At 45.1% G+C, this 16,555-nt stretch overlaps 1 protein-coding gene across 3 annotated transcripts in view; it reads right to left on the reverse strand.

Moving 5' to 3' along the window:
• Positions 1-16,555, reverse strand: part of CACNA2D3 (calcium voltage-gated channel auxiliary subunit alpha2delta 3) — an 834,102-nt gene that overhangs the window by 451,656 nt on the left and 365,891 nt on the right. For all 3 annotated transcript variants that reach the window (XM_087866960.1, XM_087866961.1, XM_087866959.1), the window contains exon 6: positions 7,470-7,601. In XM_087866960.1, coding sequence (XP_087723086.1) covers positions 7,470-7,601 — 132 coding nt within the window. The remainder of the gene's footprint in view (positions 1-7,469; positions 7,602-16,555) is intronic.

The following is a 16,555-nucleotide window of genomic DNA, read 5'->3' on the forward strand; positions in this document are numbered from 1 at the left end:
AATGGCCCTAATTATGCTGCATTACAAAGTTTGAATTTCAGGCTTTGAAGCCTGGGGAGTTTTCCCCATGTGTAAGATGGGGTCCCATATCCTTCGTCTTGTGGTTTGCAGACTGGTCAGGATACGTCCAAAGTTGACATTCTCTATATACAGCTCGGTTGTCAAGAATAAAATTTCATTTAAAAAGAAAAGTGGTTGCTGCCTGAAAATAAGATAGCGAATCATTGTTTTCAACCATCAGTGCTGCTCAGGGATGGAGGATTTAAAATACAGACTTCAGAGTGAAGAAAATGAAAACAGAAAAATGATTTTTCACAGGAGGAAATCCTGACTCAGATGGTAGCATTGGGAGTCTCCTGTCCAATGACTGATGACCAGCTTTTCTGGACCATGTTGAAATAATGACAATATGTGTCTGAGATAACACCCCCAAATTAGTACTCAGAAAACCATGAGATGGCAGTTTGTTACCCAAAGAATCACTTTATTATGTTCTCCTTGTACCTACATGTCCCACCTACAATTGGGCCTAATTTAAAGAGTTTCCTGTACCAAATCAGAAACCAGAAGTATGGGGGGCGCCTGGGTAGCGCAGTCGTTAAAGCGTCTGCCTTCGGCTCAGGGCGTGATCCTGGTGTACCGGGATCGAGTCCCACATCAGGCTCCTCTGCTATGAGCCTGCTTCTTCCTCTCCCACTCCCCCTGCTTGTGTTCTCTCTCTCGCTGGCTGTCTCTCTCTGTCAAATAAATAAATAAAATCTTTAAAAAAAAAAAGAAACCAGAAGTATGAGAATTGAAGGTCATTGGGCAATGAAGACAAAATAAATCTGACATGATATTGTACACTAAGGGAGAAGAATACAGTTTATTTAAAAATAACAAATATTTTGCTTTGTATAAAGCCAAGTACAGTTAGGGTAGCATGGTCTTAACACATAGTGAAATTATATCCATGGTGAGGTTAGGTAATGTTCCAATTTCACAAAGCATTGGTTTGAACCCAAATAAAGAGAATTATTTTTTTAATGTGTTGACCTATGGTAGACCTTCAGCAGGTGTTTGTTTCTTGAATTGAATTGTGGTGAGTTTTCTCAGACCAGGACTGTATTCGGTCCTGCTCCACCCCTCCCCACTCGGCCATCCTTCCTCCCCATCACAGTCCCATCCCTGTGTGTCCCATTGGGACAAGAAAAGGTATAATTCTTTTTTACAGTCCCAGCATTTAGGCTAGGGCCTGGGGAGAAAGGATTAATGACTTTCAACACTCTCCTTCTGGACTGAGATCATTCCCAGGCACATGGACGTGTAACTCTCCTAGGCACTGTTGTATTCGGTGTTTTTTGAAAAGCTGACATGAAATTGTCTGTAGGGAAAACTGGTAAAGGATAGAATCCCAGAGGAAAGTGGAACAGATGGGACAACCCCAGAGCCTTTTATCTACTCATCACAATGTTCATCAAACTCCAGTGCTCTGCCAGTGGATGGACAGACCAGTGACTGAGAAACACGGGCCTGGGCCCTGCCTGCCCTCTGGAGGCTTCACGTCAAGCAGGGAAGCTGGCAAATGATAAAAAATCACACACACCAGAGAGGTCACAAAGGAGAAGTGCCTGAGGCTATGGTAGTATGCAAAAGGTGATGCTGATCGCTAATGGGAAGAAGGATCTTTTTCCAACTGAGAGCAGAAGGATGGTATATTCATTTTCTAGAGCTGATGTAACATAAGTCCCACAAATTGGGTGGCTTAACAGGAAAGAACTCTCTCACAGCTCTGGAGGATAGAAGTCTAAAATCCAGGTGTGGGCAGGACCACACTCTTTCTGAAGCTCAAGGGAGGAACCCTTCCTCACCTCTTCTCAGTGTCTGGGGGCTTCCAGCCATCCTTGGTGCTTCTTGACTTGTAGCTCCATCACCTCAATCTCTGTCTCTGTCCTCTTTCTGTGTCTGTTCTCTCCTCTTCTAAGAACATCAGTCATATCAGATTTAGGGCCCACCCTAATTCAGTGTGATCTCATCCCAACTTACTTAATTACATTTGCAAAGACCCCTATTTCCAAGTCAGGTCACATTCTGAGGCTCCAGGTGGACAAATATTTGGGGGGAGACACTACCCAACCCACTGCAGATGGGTAGGAATTATAAAACAAAAGTAAGTGGTGGCCACAGGGTGAATAAGAATACCCCAGGCACAGAGATTGACATGTGCAAAGGTCCTGAGGTTGACAAGAGCACGTCAAGGTCAGCGAACTGGAGGAATTCTGGTATGGCTGTGCATAGAGAAAGTCTATGCCAGAGGAAAGGAGCCTGGGTGGCAGCAGGAACCATGAGACCCAGGCCCTTCCTGGTGAGGACTTGAGGTACACACTAAGTGGGGATGAAGACAGCACCTTGAGACAGTTCTAGGTATAGCTGCCTAAACTAAAGTGGAACAATAAAGGTCACACCTGGGCTCAAGTCAGGACTGGACAGGCCCTCGGGGGCCATTTTGCCCACAGCTGACTCTTGGGTCAAAATCTTCAACTCATAGCAGGAACTCTAGGCTCTCAGAGTTCAAAAGATTTTCCTGAGATTTCCAGTTACGACTAGGACTTGTCTCCCAAGTCCCCACCCACCATGCTCTTCCTTACATAGGCATTTCCATGAAGATGTCCCATGAGAAGTGTTAGCATGGGTTAAATGAATAAAAGTAAAACTGGTTTCTATGCCTTGCATGGGAAAGACACCCAAGGGCCTTTAAACTGCTTATGTCATCTTGAATCTCTACAACGGGGTCCACAGAGGCAGCACTGACCAAGCTAAGTGACCATAAGCCCTTCCTTTTCCAATCTCACAACAAAACGTTTTAGGAGACAAACTTCAGGAAACCCTGTCCCAAATGGCACTATCTCCCCCAGGATATATCAACTTTCCAGTATATAATTTTTTGTACACACAGATATTTTGAATATGTTCAAATAACTTCAAATCCCAGAGAAATAATAGTTGGCTCATCCTAAATCTTTCGAACCAGGAAACTGACACAACCAAGAAGCTCCTCCATGAGCTATATAATTTCTAGAATTGGCAATATGCCTTTTTGGGATACCACCCAGGTTGGTTGGGGCACAAATCTCAAAATAAAAGGAATGATGAAGTCATCGGCTTGGGAAGACCTGGAGGAAGGGGAGCAGTAGAGAAAAGAAAAGGACCATAGCTCTATACTGTATTTATGCCAGTTCCCCAGTTGGTCACTGAGGCCTACTAGGCTGTAGCAGGTGACCAGCTTCCCAGAGAAGTAGTAGCTCTACTGTATCTGAGGAGGCAGGGCTGCCGCTACCAGTGTGATGGGCCAATAGAGCTGGTAAACTTTGATCTACTGAGTGATTCACTCATTCAACAAATACATACTAATATGTAAGTTTGAGGATGGTAACAGAGAGATAGCCAAATGTCTCCATCCTCCTGGGGCACATATTCAAGCAAAGGAAATGGGGATTGAAAGCCTGATGGCTCAGGACTGCAGGGCAGAGTTCATATTTTACGGAGTAAGAACCGCCATGAGAATAAAGCATGAAAGAGGTGGTGAAAATATTAACACCATCACCAACTCCCTCCCATCCTGCTGGATGACTTGGTTCGTCAGTTAACCTCTTGGTCTGTTTCCTCATTGGAAAAATGCAGGTTATAGTAACTCAAGCTCACAGGATCATTGTAAGGATTAAATCAGACAATGCACAGTGCTCAATAAATGGGGGTCACTATCTACTATCATCAGCACTAATATCAATATGACATTAATATTAACATCATCCCTAAAGACCCCGAAGGATGACACTGAAATAAACAGAACCCTGATAAGGCCCGAGTAACCAATCCTGCAGAGCTCACAGGCCCTTTACTAGTATTTTGTTGCTGTGGTGGTTGCTGGTGTTCAGAAGGGCCTCCCTAAAGTTCTTTCTCTGTTCGGTGAGACCTTTTCATAATACAGGCACTGAAAGGTAGACCAGTACCTTGGAAACTGGGTATCAGACCACAAAATTCTTTTCCCATAGAGTTACACTGTTCAATATGATAGCTACTAGCCACATGTGGTGATTTAATTTTAGATTTAAATTAATTCAAGTTAAATAAAATTCACATTTTAGTTCTTCCGTCTCATCAGGCACATCTCACATGCTCAATAGCCACATGTGGCTTGTGGTTACCATATCAGACACTGTAGACATAGAACACTACATCATCCAAAAGACAGCACATGGAAGCGTTGCCACATGCCCCCAGGACCTACGGTGAGCTTGTGGAAGCCTACGTAAATCTACACAGAAGGAGAAAACATCATGACAGATATGCTACTAGCCTGATGTTTTCCGAAATTCCCCTTCCGGGAACTCCATGTTCCTACCTCCAGAAGCTGAGATTGTGCTCCATTTTAGTGACCTCCTAGCATCTTCTGGTTCCCCCATCTTAGTATGAAACACATTGTACCATCATGACCTGTTCACCTGTCTCTGTCTCCTTGGTAGTCTTTTTTTTTTTAAAAAAAAGATTTTATTTATTTATTCGACAGAGATAGAGACAGCCAGCGAGAGAGGGAACACAAGCAGGGGGAGTGGGAGAGGAAGAAGCAGGCTCATAGCGGAGGAGCCTGATGTGGGGCTCGATCCCATAACACCGGGATCACGCCCTGAGCCGAAGGCAGACGCTTAACCGCTGTGCCACCCAGGCGCCTCTCCTTGGTAGTCTTTGTTCCTTACTTTAGGGTCCCCTCTAGGCAAGGCCATAGTAATCCTGACCAGTCCCCATGGTTTCAGATGGCTAGGCTTCCCACTGTCCAGGCTCCCTTGCTTGAGGACCCAGACAGACTAATCCTGGGACTTTCATCTAAGCCATTGGGACAGATGCTCTCTCTTCCTCTGCGACCATAATTGAAAAATAATCCTGCAAATACACAGCCATGTTCCCCATCACTAGGAGATTAACCTGCCAGTGAAATATGGTCAGAATAGAGAAAGGTGGAGATGAAACGGAGAAGGCAAGAGTCACAATCCAAATGACAATGCTGAATACTGGGACCCAGCTGTGTCTCAAAACAACACATGCCCTAGATTTCAAGTTACACGAGCCAATAAATGTATTCCTTGCTGGAACTAGCTGGAATGGGGTTTCTGCCACTTACAACCCAAAAATCCCTAAGGAAGGCATTTCTCCACAAGTGGGAGATGCATGAGGGCAGAGACCTTATCTGTTAAGTTCACCATTTTCTCCTCTGGACCTCGCATAGTGCTTGGAACAAAATAAGAACTCAGGACACATTACGTAAGAGTGAAGAACTATCCCTTCTGTTTAAGGACATGCACACTTACCACTGATTCACACTATTATACCACTCTCAAATATGGAAAGAAGTATCCTTAAAGTAAGAAATCCTAGCCAAAAAAAAATGTCCACGGATCACTCTTCTAACGATCATTTTATGTCCAAGAGACAAGAGATGTATTCTCTGTTGAGAACCAAACACTGTGTGACCACAAGGCATTCTCGGGGCAGTGAAACCCCTTAGGAGGACTGTGATCGTGTCTTTATTAACATAGAAAAGAGGCAGGAATTTTATAAAGTCAAAATTCTGCCACGAATGTCATAAAAACAGTAAGCATTTTTCAGCCCACTGTTCTGACTGATAAAAACCTTGTATGTAAATTAAATTAATCTTCCCTATTAACAGACACCCTTCATGAGGATTCCTTTTTGTTATGGACTGAAGTTTATTCCCCCCTCCAAAAAAAATTCATTGAAGACTGATATTACCCTATGTGATGGTGTGAAGTGATGGGGCCTTTTGGGAGATCATTAAATTTCGATGAGGTCACAAGGATGGAGCCCCCATTGTGGTTAGCGCCCTTTAGGAAAAGTAAGAAATACCCAAGCTTCCACTCTCTACCATGTGGGGAGACAGGGAGAAGGTGGCCATCTCCACCCAGAAAGAGGGCTCTCACCAAGAACCAAATCTGCCAGCACCTTGACCTCGGACTTCCAGCCCCAGAACCAAGAGACATGAATGTCTGTTGTTTAAACCGCCCAGCCTGTGGTATTTTCTTATGGCAGCCTGAGATGATGAAGGCACCTTCTTATTTTTATTTTTTTTTTTTCAAATTTCCCCATGACCATAGTTTGAGGACTTCCTACTGGTGGAGATAACAGATGATCCGTGGTTTCTTCTTATCGGTTCCACCTTGATCTAAAGGCTACATGGTAAGATGGTAAGAGCTCCCTGCGGCTTCCTCAATGGATCAACCCCCCACCATGCTTTATTTTCAGCAACATCTGCGTTAAATTTACTCTCTGTTGAGGGTATCAAAGCAGATTGCAATTTGGGGACACTGGAACTTTAATAGACCACTGTTTATTATAACCTTATCTTTACTAGGATGCTTATTGTTTAAATTTCCGTAAGCTCCAGGAGGAACCACGCATGCCCTGCTGAACGTGGCTCTTGGGAAATGCTGAATAATCTGACAAAGCAGACACTTGGCAGGCAAGTCTCAGGGGACAGATGCTATGTGCAGGGCAAACGGCTCCTCGAGGCGGAGGCTGACAGTCTCTGTGCCTCAAAGTGGGAAGACATCAGGTGCCTAGTCTTACTTAATGAAAACATAAAAGACTCCACTTAATTGCTCCAAGATTATGCAGGGCGTTTTTTCCCTCTTTTAGGTTGAGCTTGTTAATTTCTGCAGCTGTGATGTTGGCACGACTGTAGCCTCGAGTCCTGTTTTCACAACTTGTGAGCAAAATTAAAACTTCCCTTCTTAATTAAAATTCAAACCAAGCCAGAATTAAATTCTTATTGCAAAGCAGAGGCCTGGGGAGGCCTCAGAAGGAACACCTGCTCCAAAGGTATGAGGGACAAACTCTGACAAACATACTCATTTGAGGCTGCGATCGGCGGCCCTAAGGATGAGTTGCTAACGTCCGTGGTGCTTTGGCCACCGCATGCTCTTCCTCCGAGGGCGGTCAGCTCTGGAGTGGGGAAATCTAAGTTCCAGTTTTCCAATTTTCACACCTTCAGTCAGAATTTAATTCAGCCCAATGATGACTTGTGCTTTTCCACGGTAATAACGACAATAACAATAGTTGTAGTAGTGAATAGTAATAAAAGCAAAATTCTTGTCCGGAAAGATCAAATATGGTATGTTTCACACTCCAATTTCTCACTTTTGGTGGCAGCTCTACAAACTGCTCTATTGAGAAAGATGTGGAAACCATATGCAGATCTAAATGCCTGTGTGTGTGTGTGTGTGTGTGTGTATGCACGCATGCACACACACACAAATTCTCACATGCGTGCACACACATGTGCATGCATGCCTACATGATTTGAATTTAATCTTTCATTTTCTCCTAACAAGAGGGGAAAAAATGTAACCCTGAACAGGAAAGAAACATATCACAGGATCATTAATCTCAATCATAATTCTCAGGGCAGGGATACTCACCTGGATACTGCCTAAAAAAGCCCTTTGCACTTCCAAAGTACTGCCATATGAGGGACGGATCACGATCAAAGTTATCGACGAAAACTTTGTTTAGGGATTCGGACCAATAAACCCCATTGACGATTGCTGGGTCTGAAAAGAAAGGGAGGAGGAATGTTACAAAGCAAAGCGAGAGAGAACCCCGGTTGGCATCCCTCAGAGCCGGCAGATAGCAGCATGAGGTCCATCTTACAGGATGCTGTGAAAAAAGTTATAGCTCCCCACATGTTTAGCTCCTGGGAATTCCATACATTAGGGTTTTCTCATCCTGCCCAAGCCCCCACAGCCACCCAGGAGCCTTTATTGGTGACTCTTACTTGAAAGACACATCCCTGTCTTTGTAAGTTTCAACCTCACACAGCACAGAGTTCTTGAGAAAGCCAAGAGAGACCTTGTTAGCATTATTTTCCACCTTTTCCTCTCCTGAGTCAGAACCCAGCATTAAAAACAGAAAAAATGTGTTTTCTCTCACTGCAATGACCTCAGCCAACACTGTCCCATTCCAATTCTTTCCACCTCTGACTTCAAAGTTTGCTTTTAAAAAAATAAATAAGTAAATTGGAATTATATAACTACATCCCCTACTTCTTTTGTTCAGCAGATGGTGAACACCAGCAGGGCAGGAACCATTTCCCTTCTGTGCCCCTTTGAGCAGGGCATGGCAGAAATTCCAAACATTTATGGACGCATGGAGAGATGGATGGATGGGTGAATGAATAAAAGCAAAGGTTGTTCGTCAGATTCCGGACAACTGTCTACTCTTCTACCCCTGTGATCCCATGAACAAATCTGTTTTCCTCACTTTTGGCGGCTGAAAAATAACCCTTTGCCTCCTGCCCATGGATAAGAATGAAGGGCAAAGACAGAGAAGGAAAATAAGTAAGTATTGTTTGCATACTGGTTGAAGCAAGATGGATCATGAAGGACGCTTTGTGATCAACCACTTTTTTTTTTTTTAAACTACTGGAGATCCTGTTTCAAAATGCTGCTGCGTTAAGTAACATCCTGTTAGGAGGGGAGATCACTAGCCAGTCCCAGCATGATGAGCGTAAGAACGACAACAGGGTGAGCATGTCAATGATGAGGAAGAGGAGGGGGAGAAGCAGAAACTTTTCCTGAGTCTTTCCCGTGGTGCAGGCACTGTGCTTAGCTCATCTCCTGTCACCCCTACCACAGCCCTCCAAGACAGGTTCCATTGCTGTCCTCCATGCTCCCCAAGTGGAAACAGAGTACCAGAAGGTTAGGTTCTTTCCTAAAAGCACCCATTCATCAATGACAAACATTCTGACTGTAAAACCGGATAGTAATACACATCTTAAAGGGTATCGGGAAGGTTAAAGAAATCTACAGAAAGTCATTGGTGTAGCAATTCCATTCACCTGGATTCCAGCACCCTCAGCAGGATTCCCTGTGGGACCCCAAGTCACAGCAATCCCACCATGGCATCTTTATTCCAAGGATTCCTCCATTCTACACAGGGCAGGATGAAGACAGAATTGGCCACTCTAGTCCTCAAGTAGCATAGTAAATCATGAGCAAAATAATGCTAGAAATGTTTACGTGCATTAGGTATAGTGACAAGGAAACTCACTGTTTACACCAGTGAACCCCATCCATTCTCCACAGTGGGCTGCCCCAAGATGCTCATCAGAAGAGGTATGAGGCAGAGCCCACAAAATGGCGCCTGACCTAGTGGGCAGACATGGCGTCTTGTATTGTCTTACTTCTAGCCTGCCTATTCTTTCAGATCACTTACCCAGATTCCATAGACAAGTGGGATTCTGACTCTTATCTCAAGGGTAAGTGCTCAAACTCTTATAAACTATAATAAACCACATCATAGGCTGGGAGAGTGAAAATGACCAATTCAACCTTCTACCACAAAGTAATTTTGAGATAGACTTTATCCTCACAATCTTGGAAAATGGAACCCTTTATTGTTCCTGTGCAAGCTTGACAATAATTATCGTGACTCACTCCTTGCTACAAAATCCACTTAAATTAATCCACAAAGAGGTAAATACAATAATGACACTGAAAACTCCATGGTTCTTGCCTCCTCCATCAATGACCTCAATTATGTTGCCATCATATAAAAACTTTCCACAATTAGTAGCAAAAATTCCATTTCACTCACTCTCTGTCTCAACATGTTAAGGAGTCAAACAGTTTCCAGTTAGAGAATTTTTTTTTCTTGACTGTGGTTTCTTTGGGGGTAGTAAAAGGCTACCCACGACCTCAGGTGGTCCTAGAAACCTAAGATTGCCCCTTGGGGAACTGTGCGTACCTTCAGAAATGCAAAAGGAATTGTGATGCTCAGAGGATTATTTCACCAATCGTTTGGACACTAAATCTCACTCTGAAATTACGCCTCTTTAAGAAAAGGGGGCTTTGATCTTCCCAGGGTATGGTGAACAAGGGAAGCAGAATCACTAAAAAAAATGGTCTAGTTAAAATGAAGGCTGTGTTACACACACCTATTTGATCAAATATTTGAGATTACACATCCTCTGGCTTGTAAAGTAATCACAGTGTGTTGATTTCACAATTTTGCTTAGCAAGCAATTTTAATAGAATGGAAAATCTTCAATTGCTGTTCATTATTAGTCATCTAAGACACACACACAAAAAAAGAGGAGTGCCTAGGTGGCTTAGTCAGTTGAGTGACTGACTCTTGATTTCGGCTCAGATCGCGATCTCAGAGTCCTGAGAGCGAGCCCCTCCTGTAAGGCCCTGTGCTCAGTGGGCAGTCTGCTTGAGATTCTTTCTCCCTCTCCCTCTACCCCTTCCCCTGCTCATTTGCTCGCTCGCTCTCTCTAATAAATAAATAAATCTTAAAAAAAAGAGAGAAGAAAAAAGAAACAGGAAAATGCTAACATTATAAAATGAGGACTTCATCTAAATATCGGAGTTAAAAAATATATAAAAAGTTAAAAATAGTTTTCCCAAACATGGTTGACAGAAAGTAGAAATGAAGCAGCCCAAAGGTTTAGTGCCTCTCATCGCACCCCGTGTAGCCAGTCCCCAGCTCCTTCCACTCTCTCCTGAGGAGGAGGTGAACATGACATCGTGGACCAGCACCCCAGCGACAGGTTCCCTCGATGGCTGCTGAGCAGATGTGCTTTCTTAAGGTCACTTGTGAAATCAACAGCATCCTCTTAGGCAATAAGTTTCCTTGTTTCCTTGATCGTGTTCTGTTTCAAACTTTCTTTAAAAGCTCCGCTGCCTCATTTGGGGTTCTTCAGGAGTCTGTGACTAATCTGAGCTTTGGTTCCACTTCTGCCCCTAATCTTCTGAGGGGGTTAAAGTACTGTGTTAGCTTCCTGTGGCTACGATTACAAATTACCACAAACTGGTGACTTAAAACAACAGAAATTTACTCAGGAGGCCAGAAGTCCAAAATCAAGGCATTGGCAGGATGGGTTCCTTCTGGGGGCTCCAATGCAGACTCTTCCAAGTCTCTCTCCTGGCCTCTGGTGGTCATCAGCCACCACTAGTGTTTCTTACCCTGGAGACACGATCGCTCCAATTTCTTCCTCCATCTACACGTGGCCTTCTCTGTGTACCTCTGTGTCATTGCTCCCTTTCTTTAAGGAAACCAGTCACTGGATTTAGAGTCCACCCTAAATTCAAGATGACCTCATCTCAAAATCGTTAACTTCATTATATCTGCAAGACCCTATGTCCAAATGAAGTCACGTTTGCAGGAAGCACTGCAGATTCAGAGCTGGGCATATCTTCCGGGGCCACCATTAGACCCACTGCATGTATTCAAACTCTCTTAATTATGCCACATAATATACCCATATTTTGTGGTTTGTATGTATTCTTTTTAAAATCTGAGTTTAATAGAGTGTAGGTCTTTTACCTAGCAAAGGATGTTTAAAAGCCTTTTAACGGAAACAATTCGGATTCTCATGTCTGCATTATAATTCTATGAGCTTATCATTCTTCCCAGTCTCTGTTGACAGGTCCTACCTATAATGCTCTAATTTGGGTTGCAATAATTTCCCTTCATGCCTAGTGCATGTCAATACCCAGTGTTTTCTGCTCAATAAAGTGAACTCCATGTAACATGGCCATTTTCGCCAATATCCCTGTCCATTCAGCGTCAACTTACTATTCATAGTGGTCACTAGGAAGTTCAGGAATAGCAGTTCTGCTCCCTGCTTCCTCTATCCTCTGAAAGATTAAATTACCTCTGATGCCAGTCAGAAATTTATCAGATGTTCAGCTTTTAGAACAGACTACTAGCAGATGTTTGAGAGTAAGAGTCCCACACCGCCTTTGTGATCTATTTGCAATCTGTATCTGAAAAGCGGCTCACACATCCCTGCTTTGTCTTTATCGTGCATCCTATAACCCATCAAAAATCACATTTACAGTTCCCTTATTTCCACCCAAATAACGACTCTCACCTGTGCTTCCCCATCGCCCAACACGTTGGCACTTTGCTACATGGGGGGTGTCTGATGTTACAGAAGGCTGATGTTCTCTCTGCACACTCCCCTGCACACTCACACACCTTTCCATTGTAGTTCTGTACCTCTGAATGAGTAGCCCCTTTGGTCATCCCGAGGTCCATCCTCCTGAGTCAATCAGCCCTTTGGGTTCAAGGAAATTAATGGATGTAAAGCACTTAGCACAGTGACTGGCGCATCCAAAATGGTCCATAAACATGGGCCATTACTTATGCCGTGCGTGCGCAAATAAATAAATAAAGGTCCCAAGAAGAGTTCGCCACTTCTTCCCTCCCTGTTCTCTGCAGCAAGAATTCCTGGGCAGCACCCTAACAGTGCAGCAACCCAGTCTGAAATGCAGGCTTTGGAGTCAGACTCTTGGATAGGAGACCTCTTACCGTCAGCAGGCACATCACTAGTCACAGTTCTGGGGTGAGTCCCCAACTCCCCACCCAGGGCAATTCAGCTGTCCTAGGGCTCTCCAGGTGAGATTTTACCTAAGCCTATTCCTCCCTTTCTCCCATTATCAGGGCAAGATGCTCTCGATGACTGACATTCATTTGTTCATTCAACGATCATTCACTAAGCACCTACGACATCAGGCATTCAGCAGTGAGCCAGACGGACCATGACGCTGACATTTCGGTCTGAGGAGGGTGATGATGGGCAAATAAATGAGACTCCAGATAGAAATGGGTGTGATAAAGAAAATAAAAAGGGACGGGAGGCTTGAGAATCACCATGTGTGGGAAGGGAAAAAGGGAGTTACTCTTATTGGGTGGTCCAAGATGACCTCTTTGAGGACAGACCCAAATGCCGAGAAGGTGTCAGTTCAAGAAACCCTTTGGCCGGCAAAGCTTCAAAGCAGGGTGAGCAGCAAGTACAAAGGCCCTGAGGCAGGAAGAAACCTGGGTCCTGGGGACCATCAAGGCAGTGAGTGTCCCTGGGGCCCCGTAAGCAAGGAGACAACACTCCAGATGGGGCTGGTGAGATGGGCAGGCCATGGTGAAGGACTTAGCAGATGGGGAGTTTCCTGCCAGACATACATTTTCTAGCAGACATAATCTGTACTCTGTCAGTGCCAAGACCCACCACACTTTTATTCATGATTCAAAAATCAAATTTCTTATCTTCTGAAATCTACAGCCAGCATAGCCTACTTCCTTCGAGCAATCAGGATCTTCACAGATTCCTAGCACTTGAGTTTCCTCTCCAGACCTCCAAGTCTCCGGGTATGCATGTCATCTCTTTTCTCAATATCATTTATTCTCCAGTGAATGAACAGCACCATATTAATTGAAACTTGACATTTTCTACCACAAAATACAGGTCCATTTCTAGTGAATTACAGCCTAATATAGATTTACAAACTACTGTTAACCCAAAAACCATTGTTTGGAGGGTCTGAATCCACGTTCAACTGGGTTCCTAAAGGCGCCCCTTGTAAAGAGGGTTATTTCCTGCGTAGAACAAGCTGGAGGAAGGGTCTCAGGCTTTCCTAAAGGTCTTTGAAGATGAGTGTCTCCTGGATGTGAAATTACAACAGGCACAGGGAGGGCTGGGTGTACTGATTCCACACAGGAGCTTTGCTCAGCGCTGCACATTGGACCATATACAAGAGGAGAATGGCTAGATGGTCTTCGTGTCTCCCATCTCAGCAAGTGAACGACATCTCTCTCATTCATTCTAAATAGATCATAGATTAAATAATGACTAGCTTTGATGCTAATTATCAAGCACTTATATGTACTGGAAAATAGCCATTAATGTGTGCTGAATTATAAAATAGATTTATTTGCCAAACATTTCCCCTTCCTCTAAATTTAGTGACGTGCTAGATATTAAATGCAGGTTGCTTTTCACAAAGCTGGAGCCAATATCTGGCAGTCCCGAAACCAAAGGGTTGAGGAGGATTCACGGTCCAATGCTGAACCACTCTGCACAGATCTGGAAAGCAAAAGGGAAACACACCTACCGCTTTGGCAAATCCCAGAAGGTGCCTAGACTCCCTCAGACTGGTGTCTCCGTGTGCTACAGGTCAGGGTTAATTCCCCAGTGGGATTTCACATCAGTGACTCCTCATGTTTGTTTGATTTTGTTTGTTTTGCCTTAAATCTATTAACTTTAAATAGCCCTCCTCTTTTAACATATTTTAAATTTTGTGGCGAAACTCCTTGTCACTCCTTATTCTTCTGGAATAAACCATTCCCAAGTCTTTGTTGGAGATATTAAGAAGAGGAAAATTATATGATAGAAATCCAAGTATCACGATGATGATGACAACAGCAGAGGTTGTCATTTCCGGAACATTTGCAATGTGCCATGTCCCAGGCAGGAGAGCCACAAACTACTCCTCCCACCCCATTTACCCCAAGTGGAAACTGACCCTCCGAGCACCCACATCCATTTCCCCAGTACATGGCCCTGCCCAAGGGAGAGATTAGCTACGTTCCTTGTCTAAACTGTTAGATGAAAGAAGACTTGAGCAGAGGTCTTGAACTTTACTTACCGCCTACCAGACAGTAAGTAGAGGGTGGGAGAAGGGAGGCACAGGACTCGTGGTCTAGACACCAGGTAACACGGGGCTCACAGCAGGCTGCCTGTCCCCAGCTGTCAGCAAGTCAATGAAGTGGGAAGTCCCTGGAGAAAGGGGCTGGCATCAGGGTGTCTTCAGGTCCAGACATAGCATCTTTGCTATGGGACCTGTGCATGAGCTGAACAGGACATGGTGAATGAAGATAAGGTAGTGCTGGGGACCAATTCGGAGCCCTCGGCAAGAGTCCCCTCAAGCATCCACCTTGGGTTCTCTGCTGCAGAGCCATCAGTAAGGGTCTTTTGTCACCCTCAGCATCTGGATTTGGGGTCTGCTTGCAGAGGGGACATTTACAAGACATAATATCTTGGATAAGACACTGTAGAGTGAAGATAAACACATCTCAAGAGACTTCTGATTCTAAAACAGCATTTTTTATAAATTGCAGGTAAGCTGGTGTTCACTAATTTAAAACCCCTGCTTTGATGGGTGTGTAAGAGATTATTTTCCCACTAACTGAGTCTCCCTTCAGGTCTCTAACAAAAAAGCTGAAGCACCAGAGCCTCGTTCCTTCCTGAGGATTTGCTGTGGTAGGAAGGGGAACAAATCTCGGCGTTGACAGGTTCAGAGATAGGGTCAGCACATAGTCACCCTCCATCCACCAGAAAGTCCTGGAACAACACCAGCTTTGCGAGACCCTCACAGCAGTTCTCTGGAACTCAGCACCCTGCTCAAAGATCTGTGCTACATAACATGGCCAGACCACTCAGTCTGCTCCAGGAGCACCAGCAGCTCCCGCTAACCCAGCATGCAGAGACTGCACCCCACTGCCTGGAGCTCCAAGACGCTCTGTTCCGGCCCAGGCTCCCTTCTCAGATCCACTTCCTGTCCAGCCTCCAGCACCCACCCCCATCTGGGCGAGCTCACTGAGGCTTCTCCTTTCTTCTCTTTTAATTATTCCACTTGTAGTAGCTAGTTCTACTACCACTGGACAAGCTGGTTAAAGGGTATAGTATGTATGCATTCATTCATTCATTCAGAAAATAGTTGCTGACTGCCAGGCACTATGCTAGGATTTGGGGATAAAGCAGTGGGCAAAACCAGACATGGCCTTTAACCCAGTGAAGCATACAGACCAGTAGGGCAAGCAGAGAACCCAATAATCATCTCATTATGGATGAAATTAAAGCCATGATTAATCTAAGAAGGGGCAACACCCAGTGTAAGGAACACGCTCTTAGGGAAGGTCCTACTAGCACGGATTTGGCAGAGCTGGAATCTTCAGAATGAACAGGCATGCAGAGGGGGAGGGGCAAGGTGATGCTGGCATTGTCAGCTGTGAGTTTAAATACACACAGTGGGTGGGAGGAGTCAGGGCTAGGGGACCCCTCAGGGCCTGGAAGACCCTGATCTGCAGCCTGCAGTCCCTCTCGAGGACAGTGGAGGTCCCTGGAGAGTTTGAAGAGAGGGCGGTAATACCCTTGCCATTTGGACAGCAACCAAGCAGGGGCAGGTGGGTGAGGGTGGAGGGAGTGTGCAGAGGCTCCTGCTGTCCTTCCAGGGGGCCGTAGTGGGGCCTGTACTAGGACGGCAGTGAGAGAAAGCCATGGGTATCGAACGAGGATGAGCTCAGCAAACACGGGAGGGTCCAGGTTTGGCGCTCTGACAGCCAAGGCAGGAGCCCTCTTCTTCACTGTCCCAGGATCCACGCGGGGGGCAGGCCACAGCAGGGCGCCTGGACGACAGTCCTCCTGAGCACTACAGCAAGGGCGGGCTGGCCCGGGGGAACCGGCATGCTCCTCAGGTCACACACGAACGGGAAGTTCTATGGACGGCAGCAGGGAAAATCGTGTCCCCAAATAGCCAGACTGTCACAGAGTTGCTAACACCAGTTTTTCTGTTGTAAAAGTCCTCGGTATGTCCATCCCTGCCAGCCGTCCTTGCAGGACGCCTCTCACTGGTAGAAGTTACTCATAAGCGCCAGGAAGGAATGGCAACCGTAAGAGCAGGAAATCCTCGACCACCCACATTTGGGTATTGCAAACCTTCGACGA

The sequence above is a fragment of the Ursus americanus genome, chromosome 14 (genome assembly GCF_024610735.1).
Source record: "Ursus americanus isolate L20-20 chromosome 14, mUrsAme1.1.p, whole genome shotgun sequence".
NCBI lineage: Eukaryota > Metazoa > Chordata > Mammalia > Carnivora > Ursidae > Ursus > Ursus americanus.